Genomic DNA, 16,420 nt, shown 5'->3' with positions numbered 1-16,420 from the left:
AATACATGAATTTAAAAATAGTTTAGATAAAATGAGATATGAAGACGGGACCCCACGAGCATAGCTCCCCTTCCCGTAAAATACAACTAGGTAAATACAACTAGGTAAATACACACACACTTCAACGAACGGACGGCTTAGAAGACGTTCCGAAGAAAAGTGAAGTTTCGTGGATCCCAAAGCTAAGGAAGTGCCTATTGTATTTACAGGGTGGGGGGGAAATTGCTCATTGGGCAGTGGGAAAGTAGGGAAAGAGGAGAAGGGGAGGAATTGCTGGGGAAATGGAAGGAAAAGACTTGGCCCAGGCAGACAGGCGAAAGGTAAACAAACGGCCCCCCGACCAGCTGAGTGACGACGAAATGTCTAATAAAAATGTAAAGATTAGAAGTATAGATAAGAGCAATACAGTAGAAAGTGATGAGAATATTTTCCAGGGATTTAAAGAGGGTGGGGGGGACACAAACCCCCCCCGACTGACAAGACTAGAAGAGAAGGTCGATAAGATGATCAAGGACTTGGAGTGTAGGTTCGGTCATGTTAACAACATTGTACAGAGGGTTGAAAAATTGGAAGAACTAGAGAAGGCGAACAAAAACTTAACTAAGGAAATAGAAGACCTAAAAAGACAGTTAAAAGAAGTAAAAAAGGAGAATGAAGAGTTAAAGATGAATAATAAAGAAAACAGAGAGGGATGGAAGGCAATTCAAGAAAACAGTAAAGTTGCATTTACTGACATAATTAAACAGCAAATGAGAGAACAAACTGAAGACTCAGTTATTAAAGTGATGAGACAGAAGGAGAATATAGTAAGAGACTTAGCTGATAAAAAGAAATGTATAATTATATTAGGAATGGAAGAGAAACATAACCCAGATAGAACCTCAAGAACCAATGAGGAAAATGAAAAAGTAAGCAGTTTACTAAAATTAGTTCAGGAAGATGAACCAGAAATTATGAAGGAAATTGAGGAAAAATTCAGGCTCGGAAAGTATAGTACAGATAAGACCAGACCAATTAAGATTAAATTCAGGTCACAAATGACGGCACAGAATATCTTATCCAAAACAGGGAAACTAGCAACAAGTGAACAATATAAAAAGGTATGGATAAAAAGGGAAATGAATAAAGAGGAAAGAGAGGAGGAAAAGCAGAAAAGACTTGAAGCTAAGAAAAAAAACGAGAGCAGAACGGAGTCAGAAAAAGAGAGATTCTATTGGAGAGTAGTGAATATGAAACTAAGGAAGTTCGACATACAATCGAAAAAACAAAAGGGAAACAGAGAACACAATGGAAGTGGCAGAAAACTAAGAGTGTCTTACACAAATATAGATGGATTAATAACAGGATTGAATGAGCTGAATGATTATTTGAAAGAAAAAGAACCGGACATAATGGGAATTGTAGAAACAAAATTAAAAGGCCCACTACCACCCAATAGTGTAGGACATGATGCATATAAATATTGGATTAGAAACAGAGAGAAAAAGCAAGGGGGTGGAGTTATGTTCCTGACTAAGAAGGATATAAACGTGAAAGGTGTCATATATGGAAAGAATACAGTAGAGATGATTATGATAGAAGTGGAAGACAGAGATAAGAAGAGCAGAAAGTTTGTGATAAATTATGTGCCTCCGAAAACAGCCTCATGGGAGGAGAGTGAACATAAAAGTATGTTAGAGGACACAAAGATAACATTAAATAAAATAATGGAAGATGGAGGAAGAATAGTTATGATGGGCGACTTTAATTGCAAAGAAATCTGCTGGGAAGAAATGACAGTAAAGGGAGGAGACGGCTCATGGGGAAACGCTCTACTTGAGATGATTACTGACAATACAATGACACAATGGATACAGGAGAAAACTAGTTATAGAAATGAAGAAGAACCATCAAGACTAGACTTAATAATTACATCTGAACCTAGAATAGTGGACAAAATTGAATATAAAACACCAATAAGTAAAAGTGACCACATATTGATTGAACTGGAACTTAATGAAGAAAAATATATGAAAAGAAATGAACAATATAGAAAAGGAAGAATGATGTATGAAAAAACAAACTTTGATAAAATAAGAGAATTCTTTCAACAAGAAAACTGGGAAGAAATATACAAAGAAGAAACAACAGTGGAAGAGAAATGGAATATTTTGACAAAAATTTACAAAAAAGGAGTGGAAAAGTATGTCCCAAGACAAAAAACAAGAAAAAGAATATGTAAAATGCTGGTACAACAAAAGTTGTAGGGAGTTAAAAGACAAAAGAGACAAAGCCTGGACCAGATGGAAAAAAGACAGAAGACCTGAAAAATGGAAAATATATGCCGGATATAGAAATGAATATGTACAAACGTGCAGAGAGGAAAAGAGAAAATATGAAAAAGATGTCATAGAAAAGTGTAAAGATCAACCAAAACTATTCTACAGATTTGTAAACAATAAACTGAAAAAACAAACAAGACTTGGAGAAATTAAGACAAGGGGGAGTTGAATACACTGAGGAAATGGAAATGGTGGAAATTATGAACAAACATTTTAAATCAGTGTTTACAAGGGAGAACATACAACCTGAAGAGATTGAATGGAAAGAGAAAGTCCCCCCTATGGAAGAAATAGAAGTAACAAAGAATGAAATATTGACACACTTCAGTAATCTTGATGTCAGAAAATCGCATGGACCAGATGAAATAGCAAACTGGATTCTGAAAGAATGCAGGAATGAACTGGCAGACAAAATACATAGCATAATAAACAGTTCCTTGAAAGAAGGAAAAGTTCCAGAAGATTGGAAAAAAGCAAATATAGTACCTATATATAAAGGGGGAAATAAAGAAGAACCTACCAACTATAGACCAGTCTCTCTAACAAGTACAATAGCAAAAATTTGTGAAAGAATTATCAAAAGTAGATGGGTAAAATATTTAGAAAAAAACAAAGTGTTAAATCCAAGGCAAAATTCAAGGCTAATAGATATAATACAAGAAAGAGATGGATGGGCGGACTGTGCATTTCTAGACCTAAAGAAAGCTTTTGACAAAGTACCACATAAGAAGTTGCTTAAGAAATTAGAAACTGAAGGAGGAATACAGGGCAAACTGCTAAATTGGATGGAAGACTTTTTGCAAGAAAGAAAAATGAGAGTAGTGATAAGAGACCAGCACTCAAAATGGGATAAAGTAATAAGCGGTGTTCCGCAGGGAACAGTACTGGCCCCAATAATGTTTGCTATATATATTAATGATATGGATGAAGGAATTGAAAGCTATATGAGCTTCTTTGCAGATGATGCAAAACTACTAAAAAGAGTGAAAACAGAAGAAGATTGTGAATCACTACAGAGAGATCTATATAAAGTACAGGAATGGAGTAGGAAGTGGGAGATGGAGTTCAATACAAAAAAGTGCAGTATAATGGAATTTGGAAAAAGCAAAAACAGAATAACAGGATCATATAATTTGGGAGAAGAAGGAATAAAAAAAGTAGAAAATGAGAAGGACCTGGGAGTCATTGTTATGAATAATATGTCACCTGAGAAACATATAAATAAGATTTTTGGAGAAACCTATAATTTAATAAGAACAATCAAAGTTGCATTCACATACCTGGATGAAGAAATGGTGAAGAAAATACTAATCACCCTGATAAGACCAAGATTGGAATATGCAGCAACGATATGGTCACCAAGTACAAAAAAATGTATAAAAAAAACTTGAAAGAATACAAAGAGCAATTACAAAATTGGCACCAACACTCTCAAAACTATCATATGAAGAGAGACTAGAAAAACTTGAACTACAGACACTAGAGCAAAGAAGAGAGAGAGGAGATTTGATAGCTATTTACAGAATCATGAAAGGCATGGAAATTACTGATAGAGAGAATCTGATAAAATGGGATGACAGAAATACAAGAGGACACGGAAAGAAAATAAAAAAAGACAGCTATAGAAGAGATTTGAAAAAGAACAGCTTTCCTCACAGAGTAATAGACAGTTGGAACAAGTTAGATGAGAAAGTGGTGTGTGCAAAAACAATACATGAATTTAAAAATAGTTTAGATAAAATGAGATATGAAGACGGGATCCCACGAGCATAGCTCCCCTTCCCGTAAAATACAACTAGGTAAATACACACGTACACATACATATGGTTCTCGGTATTTAATATGGAAAGTCAGCATACGCGGTAATTTCAGGAACCTAACCCCCGCGTTATTTGAGGGACTCCTGTATGTGTGAAAAATAAACTGATGCAACCCAAAGGGATTTCTCCCCATCTTCTCTATTTCTACATGAGGGGACGGAGAGTGGGGGGTCGCTGATTTAATGAAGTGGCCTTGCTGTGGATGTGCTGTCTTGCGACACTGATTCTGACTCACAGCAGTGGGTGAGATACAGGGATGAACCTATCATCCAGGAGGAGCCATGATATGAGGGAGGGTGGGGGTTGGATGGGAGTGGAGTATGTGGGGATGGAATGGGTAGGAGTTGATTGTATGCCTTTGTTTCTTGGCTACCTCCCTTGTAAAGGGGAAAAGCCTCTGGTGTATATATATATATATATATGTATGTTTTTTTTTTTTTTTTTTATGCAATGGGGGGACGGAGAGGGGGGGTCGCCGATTTAATGAAGCGGCCTTGCTGTGGATGTCCTGTGTCTTGCGACACTGCTTCTGACCCAGGGCAGTGGACAAGGTGCAGGGATGACCTGTCATCCAGGAGGTGCTAAGATAAGAGGGAGGGTGGAGGGGTGTGGAGTGTATTCAGGGATGGAATGGGTGGGAATGATTTTATGCCTTTTCCTTTTTGGCTACCTCCCTTGTAAGGGGGGAAAAAAGCCTTGGTATATGTATGTATGTATGATGTTCCTCTTATGATGGAAATCACCTGATGTTAGCCAAAACATAACTTACAAACCATGCCACCTACAGATTGAATGTATTAAAACAGAGGAACATCTAATCACCTGGGGTTCATCTGATTCTGAAGAAGGAATTGGAACTTTTCCATCTGCTGCATCTGTCTCAACCTCATCTTCTGGAATGACTTCATAGATGGGACTAGTCTCTTTAACTCCCTCTGCACCTTCTTCATTCTCCTGTTCAGAAGAAAATGAGAAGCAACAAATAAGAAGAGCAAGTAGAAGAAAAAGAAGATGATGTTCATAAACATGAAGATAATGATGAAGAAGAATAAGAATGAATTAAAATGGTAATTGCCAATAAAATGGTCAGAGTAGACACCATGTGAGGATGGAACCTTTATTAAATTTACAACATTTCACTTGCTGAAGCTTGAATAAGCAAAATGTTGTATATTTGATAAAGGTTCCGTCTTCAAATGGTGTCTACTCTTACCAAGAAGAATAATAGTGCCAAAAAATATCTCTCTGCATAAGAAAACACTAAATGCATCCTGTTATCATTGCCTTGGATTTCTTTTCACTAGATTAGCTGACCAGGAAACTGTGGCAATTAGGCACCTCTGTTTGGAAAACATGAACTAGCATTATTATTTTATTCTCTCTCTCTCTCTCTCTCTCTCTCTCTCTCTCTCTCTCTCTCTCTCTCTCTCTCTCTCTCTCTCTCTCTCTGTGTGTGTGTGTATTTACCTAGTTGTATTTTACGGGAAGGGGAGCTATGCTCGTGAGGTCCCGTCTTCATATCTCATTTTATCTAAACTATTTTTAAATTCATGTATTGTTTTTGCACACACCACTTTCTCATCTAACTTGTTCCAACTGTCTATTGCTCTGTGAGGAAAGCTGTTCTTTTTCAAATCTCTTCTATAGTTGTCTTTTTTTATTTTCTTTCCGTGTCCTCTTGTATTTCTGTCATCCCATTTTATCAGATTCTCTCTATCAGTAATTTCTATGCCTTTCATGATTCTGTAAATAGCTATCAAATCTCCTCTCTCTCTTCTTTGCTCTAGTGTCTGTAGTTTAAGTTTTTGTAGTCTCTCTTCATATGATAGTTTTGAGAGTGTTGGTGCCAGTTTAGTAATTGCTCTTTGTATTCTTTCAAGTTTTTTTATACATTTTTTTGTACTTGGTGACCATATCGTTGCTGCATATTCCAATCTTGGTCTTATCAGGGTGATTAGGATTTTCCTCACCATTTCTTCATCCAGGTATGTAAATGCCACTTTGATTGTTCTTATTAAATTATAAGTTTCTCCAAAAATCTTATTTATATGTTTCTCAGGTGACATATTATTCATAACAATGACTCCCAGGTCCCTCTCATTTTCTACTCTTTTTATTCCTTCTTCTCCCAAATTATATGATCCTGTTATTCTGTTTTTGCTTTTTCCAAATTCCATTATACTACACTTTTTTGTATTGAACTCCATCTCCCACTTTCTACTCCATTCTTGTACTTTATTTAGATCTCTCTGTAGTGATTCACAATCCTCTTCAGTTTTCACTCTTTTCAGTAATTTTGCATCATCTGCAAAGAAGCTCATATAGCTTTCAATTCCTTCATCCATATCATTAATATATATAGCAAACATTATTGGGGCCAGAACTGTTCCCTGCGGGACACCGCTTATTACTTCATTCCATTTTGAGTGCTGATCTCTTATCACTACTCTCATTTTTCTTTCTTGCAAAAAGTCTTCCATCCAATTTAGCAATTTACCTTGTATTCCTCCTTCATATTCTAATTTCTTAAGCAACTTCTTATGTGGTACTTTGTCAAAAGCTTTTTTTAGGTCTAGAAATGCACAATCAGCCCATCCATCTCTTTCTTGTATTATATCTATTAGTCTTGAATAGAAACATATTAAATTGGTGACGCATGATCGTCCTTGTCTGAATCCAAATTGCCTTGGATTTAGTACGTTGTTTTTTTCCAAGTATTTTACCCATCTACTTTTGATAATTCTTTCACATATTTTTGCTATTGTACTTGTTAGAGAGACTGGTCTATAGTTGGTAGGTTCTTCTTTATTTCCTCCTTTATATATAGGTACTATATTTGCTTTTTTCCAATCTTCTGGAACTTTTCCTTCTTTTAAGGAACTGCTTATTATGCTATGTATTTTGTCTGCCAGTTCATTCCTACATTCTTTCAGAATCCAGTTTGCTATTTCATCTGGCCCATGCGATTTTCTGACATCAAAATTACCCAAGTGTGTCAATATTTCATTCTTCGTTACTTCTATTTCTTCCATAGGGGGGACTTTTTCCTTCCACTCAATCTCTTCAGGTTGTATATTTTCCCTTGTAAACACTGATTTAAAATGTTTGTTCATAATTTCTGCCATTTCCATTTCCTCAGTGTATTCAACTCCTCCTTGTCTTAATTTCTCCAAGTCTTGTTTGTTTTTCAGTTTATTGTTTACAAATCTGTAGAATAGTTTTGGTTGATCTTTACACTTTTCTATAACATCTTTTTCATATTTTCTTTTTTCCTCTCTGCACTTTTGTACATATTCATTTCTATAACCAGTATATATTTTCCATTTTTCAGGTCTTCTGTCTTTTTTCCATCCGGTCCAGGCTTTGTCTCTTTTGTCTTTTAACTCCCTACAACTTTTGTTGTACCAGCATTTTACATATTCTTTTTCTTGTTTTTGTCTTGGGACATACTTTTCCACTCCTTCTTTGTAAATTTTTGTCAAAATATTCCATTTCTCTTCCACTGATGTTTCTTCTTTGTATATTTCTTCCCAGTTTTCTTGTTGGAAGAATTCTCTTATTTTATCAAAGTTTGTTTTTTCATACATCATTCTTCCTTTTCTATATTGTTCATTTCTTTTCATATATTTTTCTTCATTAAGTTCCAGTTCAATCAATATGTGGTCACTTTTACCTATTGGTGTTTTATATTCAATTTTGTCCACTATTCTAGGTTCAGATGTAATTATTAAGTCTAGCCTCGATGGTTCTTCTTCATTTCTATACCTAGTGTTCTCTTGTATCCATTGTGTCATTGAATGGTCAGTAATCATCTCAAGTAGAGCATTTCCCCATGAGTCATCACCACTCTTTACTGTCATTTCTTCCCAGCAGATTTCTTTGCAATTAAAGTCGCCCATCATAACTATTCTTCCTCCGTCTTCCATTATTTTAGTTAATGCTATCTTTGTGTCCTCTAACATACTTTTATGTTCACTCTCCTCCCATGAGGCTGTTTTCGGAGGCACATAATTGATCACAAATTTTCTGCTCTTCTTATCTCGGTCTTCCACTTCTATCATAATCATCTCTACTGTATTCTTTCCATATATGACACCTTTCACGTTTATATCCTTCTTTGTCAGGAACATAACTCCACCCCCTTGTTTTTTCTCTCTGTTTCTAATCCAATAATTGTATGTATCATGTCCTACACTGTTGGGTGGTAGTGGGCCTTTTAATTTTGTTTCTACAATTCCCATTATGTCCGGTTCTTTTTCTTTCAAATAATCATTCAGTTCATTCAATCCTGTTATCAATCCATCTATATTTGTGTAAGACACTCTTAGTTTTCTGCCACTTCCATTGTGTTCTCTGTTTCCCTTATGTTTTTCTTTAGTATGTCGAACTGCTTTATTTTCATGTTCACTACTCTCCAATAGAATCTCTCTTTCTCTGACTCCGTTCTTTCCTCGTTTTTTGCCTTAGCTTCAATTCTTTTCTGCTTTTCTGCCTCTCTTTCCTCCTTATTCATTTCTCTTTTTATCCATACCTTTTTATATTGATCATTTGTTGCTAGTTTCCCTGTCTTGGATAGAATTTTCTCTGCCGTTGTTTGTGACCTGAATTTAATCTTAATTGGTCTGGTCTTATCTGTACTATATTTTCCGAGTCTGAATTTTTCCTCAATTTCCTTTATAATTTCTGGTTCATCTTCCTGGACTAATTTTAATAAACTGCTTACCCTTTCATTTTCCTCCTTGATTCTTGCGGTTCTATCTGGGTTATGTTTCTCTTCCATTCCTAATATAATTATACATTTCTTTTTGTCAGCTAATTCTCTTACTATATTCTCCTTCTGTCTCATCACTTTAATAACTGAGTCTTCATTATGTTCTTTCAATTGCTGTTTGACTATGTCAGTGAATGAAACCTTATTCCCTTCTTGAGTTATTCTCCAATTTTTAGCTTCTGTAGCTATTTTCTCACTGTTTTCATTACTATTCTTCTTCAATTTCTCATTCTCCTCCTTTACATTTCCTAACTGTCTTTTTAGGTCCTCTACTTCTTCAGTTAAGTTTCTGTTAGCCTTCTCTAGTTGTTCCAATCTTTCAATTCTCTGGAAGATGGAGTCTACCTTACCTAACTTACGTTCCAAGTCCTCGATCACCTTATCAACTCTCTCCTCTAGTCTTATCAGTCGGGGGGGGGTTGTGTCCCCCCCACCCTCTTTACATTTTTTATTTGCCATTTCGTCATCCGGTGGTCGTTTCATGTTGACCTTACGCCCGTCTGCCTGGGCCAAGTCCTCCACATCCTCATTTCCTTCCATTTCCCCAGCAATCCCTCCCCTTCTCCTCTTTTCCTACTTACCTACTGCCTCACGAGCAATTTCCCCCCCCCCTGCAAATACAAAAAGGCACTTCTCTTTGCGTTGGTATCCACAATCTGCACTTTTCTTCAGAGCGTTCGTCAAGCCGTCCGTTCGTTGAAAGTGTGTGTGTGTGTGTGTGTGTGTGTGTGTGTGTGTGTGTGTGTGTGTGTGTGTGTGTGTGTGTGTGTGTGTGTGTGTTGCCAGTCACCTGGGATCCATGAGTCTCCTCTCCCCCTTATGAAAGAGGAAGCAGAGTCAAATCACATATCTCATCATATACAACTAAAATCCCATCAATCACCTCTCCCTTTCATGATGAAGGGTCACCCTGTCCCCCATCACACTCTTTGGGTCAAAAGCATTGCAGTAAGGACAGCTCTTCTGCAGCAGGACCCAATAACCAAAACTGCTTTACCCCAACTACCTCCTCATATGGCAACCACACCTCACTGACTCAAAATAATCTATGAAGCTGATGAGATGAACATTCCTTCAGGCTGAGTCACTTCCCTGCTCGACATCCTATTCACATGCGTCCAAAACCCCTTTCATCCCATCCATCCACCTCTTTCTCAGTCTTCCTCTCAAGTTCACAAAATCCACTTCTGCTTTTCACTCTTTTTGTTTAGAAATACTGAACCAGATATCGATCACAGCCTGCTACTTATATAGTAGTCTACTCCACTGATAAATAACATATCAATAATATGTAATTTACTATAGTTGTCATAATTTATAAAAAAAAAGTCGCATGCACTAAAAGTTTCAATTTTCATTTTTCTAATGGTAGTCTGTGCTTCTCAAGCGCATGCACTGCAAAGAGGAATGCAAACTGATTGCTACATTGACATATCATACATCTATAACATGCAAAATACTGCTGCAATTGGTTGCCATCACTCAGTTCTACTTGTTTTTGGTTTAAGGACCTTTCCCATTCAAAAAATATTCTAGATAACAAATAAAAGTTTTAGTTCACTTTTCCTTTTTCTTCTTCTTCTTAAAAAGAGAGACCAGAGTGCTTTGAGTGCTTTGAGCAAGTAGTACATAAAAATACAAGGGCAAATACAGAGATAAACTTCTTGGTATATCAAATATCCCATGATATGGACAATGGATAACACTGGAACACCTGATACCAATAGCACCATGCCCAAAATAAAATAGAAGTAAACAAAGAGAGAGAAAAAAAAAAAAAAAAAAAAAGTCATTACACAACTAGAACTGTGGATGATAACAGATTGACTGCTTCACCCCAAAACACATCAGTGACATTACTTATTCCATACAACCATGAATCAAAACAACAAATAGTATTATGAAATGGCCGACTACAACTACTAAAAGAATCAAAAAAGCCCTTGGCCTTCCATTTAATACACACACCCTTCTGTCCACCCATCATAAAACTCAAAGTGAAAGCAAATACAAAAATGAATATGACAAGATTAGCATACATACATATACCAAAGGCTTTTTCCCCCTTACAAGGAAGGTAGCCAAAAGACAAAGGCATAGAAACCACTCATTCCATCCCCTACATACTCCACTTCCCTCTACCCTCTTCCCTCCCTCTTATCTTGGTACCTCCTGGATGACGTGTCATTGCTGTATCTTGTCCACTGCCCTGAGTCAGAAGCAATGTAGCAAGACACAGCACATCCACAGCAAGGCTACTTCATTAAATCAGCAACCCACCCTCTCCATCCCCTCATGCAGACAAGGAGATGGGGAGAAATCCCTTCAGGTTGAGTCAGTTTATTTCTCATACATACTCCCTCATTCCCCATCCCCCACCCACTCCACCTCATGCATCACAGCATCATCCATACACAACCATTCTCCATTCACCCGTCTTCTGTCCTCTCCCGCCCTTCCTCAATAGACATTCCCCTCTTTCCCAAAGCCCCTTTCACCCCATCTGTCCCTCTCGTCCTAGGTCGACCCCTCATGTTCATTCCTTCCACCTCTGCCTTCCACACCTCTTTTACTAGTCTTTCTTCACTCATTCTTTCCATGTGTCCAAACCATCCCAATACTCTTTTATCCATCCTATCTCCCAACTCCCTTTCCACCCCTGTTCTCATCCTCACCTCCTCATTTCTCACTCTATCCAACCTAGTAACCCCTATCATACTTCTCAGGCACCTCATCTCAAATATATTCAAACTCCTCCTCTCTTCCTCTCTTATGTTCCATGTTTCTGCCCCATACAGTGCTGTCAGCACAATCACTCCTTCATACAATCTCCTCTTAGCATCCATTCCCAAATGTCTATTTCTCATTACACTTTTTAATCCCATCCCCCAAGGTATTTACTTGCTTCTCTTAATCTACATTCTACCTCCACTCCTCCCTTTCCTGCCACATTTGCATCCAAGTATCTAAAACTATCCACTTTCTTCAGTCTCTCTCCCTTAATACTCACTTACAGTCTGCTGCCACTCTCTCCCTTTGTACATCTCATCACCTTACTTTTACCCACACATTTATCTTTTAACTTCCTTCTTTTGCACACCTTCCCAAACTCTGTCACTAACTTCCTCAATCCCTCCTCTGATCCTGCCACAAGCTCAGTGTCGTCAGCAAACAACAACTGGCTTATCTCCCATTTTTCTCCATTTTCTCCATCTCCAATCCCTGACCCACTACTCTTGCAAGATTAGCAAACACAGAATTTGGCCAACAGAAAGAAACCATAACTTACAAACAACTCATGACAACCACAGCATGGTTCCAATAACCAAGAAACCAAAGAAAGACATCTTACAGACAATACAAAACAAAACAAAACACAGGGAACAATAATAGGATCCACCAAAACCAACCCAACAGATCATGTGTACTCAAAAACCAAGGTTCTTCTCATGGAATCTTACATAAAAATGAAAGGTATACAATTCTATGCAAAAATTCTAGACCTGACCCATTCCCTACCACCATGTCACACAAGCACAGCCACCCAGACAACAACAACAACAACAACATAAATCCCAATATCATACAACACACTTATCTACAACAACCGCTCACCAATACCCAAGATCATGTCCATACAAAAATACACCCACCCAGATCATGAAGCAAGCATTCAAAGACCAACCCCAAAACCCAGTACTACATCAAACTTCTTCAGATAATAAATAATCAATCCCTTGACAGGCAAGAATCAAACTGGCATGACTCTGTTCAGGCCACCAGTCAGCACTAAAGAAGTACTGAGACAGAACTTGCCTGACCAGACTCAAATTGCTCTAGTTGCAACCACCAAATAGAAGACACTGAACCCCTCATCCTACACTGCCCTGCTCTCACTCTATCCTAACAGCAGCACAACATATCTTCGAGTGACATGTGGGCCAAGCTGTAGACAACTGACAATATAAGGCATTGGATCTCCAGCAAAGAGCAACCTAGGGTAATGGATTGACTGATTGTCTGAATACATAAAGTAATTACCACACACATTTCACAACTTAAAAAAAACATGTACCTGAATTTCCAAGTGTGTGCTGGTTATTCTTTCTTTCTGGTAATACAAATCAACTAAGATGCCCCTCTGTAGCACCTATCATCTATTAAGTAAGAAAAGAAAACAAAACTACTACCTGCTGAATTTCTTCATATATATTGTTGTCATCTGTAATGGGCATGCAGTACTCATTGGAAACCTGGCTTTCCTTTGAGGGGCTGCAATAGGCATCTTCTAGCACAGGTTCCTCTTGAACACCTGAAGGAGCTCCTGGCTTTGGTGGGATAGATGAGTAGTAGCGAGGTGGCATCTCTTCCCTCGGTAAACCAGAGTCCACATTGCAGTACTGTGGGGGAGGAGGAGGCTGTCGCAACTGCATAGTTGGCTGAACGCTTTGGTTCAAGGGAGAGCCTGGGAAAATATCTTCATAGCGAGGTGGGTGTTCAGGTGGTGGCAAGGCTTGTGGTGTAGGAACAGTGTTGGTGCTCAGCGTAGAGGGTCGGCTGGGGGCTTGCATCACAGGATGCCCCTGGCTGGGAAGTGTGGATGATGAGGGACGGACACTAGGTTGTGCTTGCTGGTTGGCAGGACGAAGGCAAGATGCCTGAACAAACCCTTTGCTATCTGTAATTCAAAAACTCTCTTATGAGGAAGAAATAGAAAAGATATGACTTTTACATATAAGATAGAAATACAATAACTTCAACATATTCAAATAACAATAATGTTCTTCCAGCTCACCTCCATCATCAACAAACCAGCGCCCAATGTTTCCTAAAGGATCTTTGTTCTTGATAAGAGCCACCATGTCTCCAGGGTAGAGAGTAAGTTCCATCACATCTTTTGGAGTATGCACTTCAGTCACAATGTACAGATCATTTGAAGGGTACAGACCGCTCACTTTGGTCTTGGCTTCAGTGTTCTGAGTGACATCAAAAAGTGAGATGAAAGAAAAACAGCTTCAGTGCTGTGTGAGGTCAGAGTAGGTGAATAACAAATTTAACATCAGTGTCTCATGTGAGGTTAATCAATCAATCAATCAATCACTTTATCTCAAAAAGAAATTCTGTACGAGATTCAAAAGGAGGGACAAAGTATAGATAAAGAAATTGAAAAGACATATAGAATAGGTAGATACTCAAGAGAAAAACAATATAGGCCACTAAAAGTAAAACTTAGGTCACAAATGACTGCAGAGGAAGGACTATCTAGAACAACAAAACCACTGAACAGTGAACAACACAAAAATGTACGGATAAAAAAAGAAATCAGCAATTAAGTAAAACAAAAAGAAAAGGAACTTACAAATGAAGCAAATGAAAATTTAAAAAAGAACTGAGACTGAAAAGAATTATTTTTTTGTGAGTGGTGGACCTGAGACTGAGAAAATGGTATATCACAAAAAAGGAAACAGACAGAAAAAGACAAGAAAGGAAAAAATTAAAGATAGCCTATACCAACATACATGGAATGATATCAGGACTGAACTAAATGACTATCTGGCATTAGAAAAACCAGATATAATGGGAATAGTAGAAACTAAACTAAAAAGTACTCAACCACCAAATACTGTGGGACAAGGTCCATACAACTGCTGGACGGAGAATAGAAAGGAAAAACAGGGTGGCGAAGTATTATTTTTGACTAGGAAAGACTTAAATGTGACAAAGATAACAGAAGGAAAAAACAAAGTAGAATCAATTATGATAAAAGTTGAAAGCAACCACATGAAAAGTAGAAAATTTGTAGTAGTATATGTGCCCCCCAAAACACAGTCCTGGACAGAAAGCGATCATTCCAAACTGTTGGAAGATACAAAATAAAACTAATTTACTGAAAGAGGAAATATAATAATTATGGGTGATTTTAATTCAAAAGAAATATGATGGGAAGAAATGAGTTATGGGTGGAGAAGACATCTGGGGCAACATGCTACTCGATATGACCATTGTATACACAATGACTCAGTGGATAAAGGAAAATACCAGATACAGAAACAATGAGGAGCCATCGAGACTAGATTTAATACTTATGTCAGAACCTGAAATTGTGGACAGAATAGATTACAAAACACCAATAGGAAAGAGTGACCATGTACTAATAGAATTTGAACTAAAAGAGCAAATGGACCTAGGAAGAAATGAGAAACATAGAACAAGAAGACAAATGTATAACAAAATGAATTTTGGGAAACTTAAAAAAATTCTTTCATAACGCAAAATGGGAAAAATTCCTAAGGGAAGAAACAAAGATGGAAGAGAAATGAAATATACTAAAAGACATTTATAATCAGATAGTGAACAAATATGTACTACAACAAAAGCAGGAAAGAGTATACATAAAAAACTGGCACAACAAAAAATGTAGTGAAGCTAAGGATAAAAGAGACAAAGCTTGGAAAAAATGGAAAAAAGACAAAAAAAAAACAGCAAATGGCAAACATGCATCAAACTAAGAAACAATTACCATATATTTCCACGTATAGGACGACCCTAAAATCCAAAAATTCACCCCTTAAAATTGGGGGTCGTCTTATACTACCATTATAAAAATCAGACCTTGAATTCTACGTGAGATGACTTGGTAGGCTAGCCTGCCGATAACCACCGGTACACAGGAAATGATTCACATTATGATAAGAACTGGTAATAAAGGTAATTAAACCATATTTACCTTATATATTATTGGCATATCTTTATAGTAAATGGCAATTGTTAATAAATTCGAGGAATAATTCTATATTAATTAAATTACGATACTTTTAACTACTCTATGTAAACACATAACACAGCTGAAAAAAATGTAAACATCGAGCACTGGTTGCGTTCATAGCAACCTTTTTCTTTCGCTAACTTTTCAGTAATTTTTAAGACTGAAAATAACAATTTTGGATTACAGTACATAAAACGTTTATCAATAAAAAAATATATTACAGTAGTTGAACCAGGAACAAACCAGGAGCGTAAACAAATAATTTTTGTTAGTTGATGTGTGTTCTTAGAAAATCATGATACATGATTTGCTTTATTTCATTTATTTTGAATTTATAAGGATACAGTAAGTAATTTATCTGGTATAAGGATACAGTTAAGTAATGAGAAAGAAAAGAGAAAAAGCGAAAAAAACAGCTGATAAACATAATCAAAATTCTTTTTGTATGGTAGGTTTGATACACTGATGCTTTTGTAATTTAGCAGTCGTCTTATACTACCGATATGAGATAAATTCATAAAAATTTGCTCTAAATTTGTACCTCGTCTTATACAAAGGTCATCTTATACACGGAAATATACGGTATGTAAAAATATGCAGAGATGAAAAGAGAAACTATGAAAAAGAAATAATAGAAAAATGCAAGGAACAACCTGCATTATTTTAGAGGTATATAATTGGGGTACTGGCTGCATGTTATTGTGGCAAAGTAGCATGCAGTTGATACTTTAGGGTCTACATG

At 37.0% G+C, this 16,420-nt stretch overlaps 1 protein-coding gene across 3 annotated transcripts in view; it reads right to left on the bottom strand.

The window, feature by feature from the left end:
• LOC143023129 (uncharacterized) overlaps window positions 1-16,420 on the bottom strand; it is a 136,882-nt gene that overhangs the window by 14,121 nt on the left and 106,341 nt on the right. For all 3 annotated transcript variants that reach the window (XM_076181639.1, XM_076181638.1, XM_076181640.1), the window contains 3 exons: window positions 13,708-13,888; window positions 13,103-13,590; window positions 4,964-5,095 (listed from right to left, as the gene is read on the bottom strand). In XM_076181639.1, the coding sequence (XP_076037754.1) occupies window positions 4,964-5,095; window positions 13,103-13,590; window positions 13,708-13,888 (801 nt within the window). The remainder of the gene's footprint in view (window positions 1-4,963; window positions 5,096-13,102; window positions 13,591-13,707; window positions 13,889-16,420) is intronic.

Source organism: Oratosquilla oratoria, unplaced genomic scaffold (genome assembly GCF_046742065.1).
Source record: "Oratosquilla oratoria isolate Oo_2021 unplaced genomic scaffold, ASM4674206v1 SCAFFOLD45, whole genome shotgun sequence".
Taxonomy (NCBI): domain Eukaryota; kingdom Metazoa; phylum Arthropoda; class Malacostraca; order Stomatopoda; family Squillidae; genus Oratosquilla; species Oratosquilla oratoria.
The sequence above is the reverse complement of the archived record's forward strand: the minus strand, read 5'-3'. Positions and strand labels throughout refer to the sequence as shown.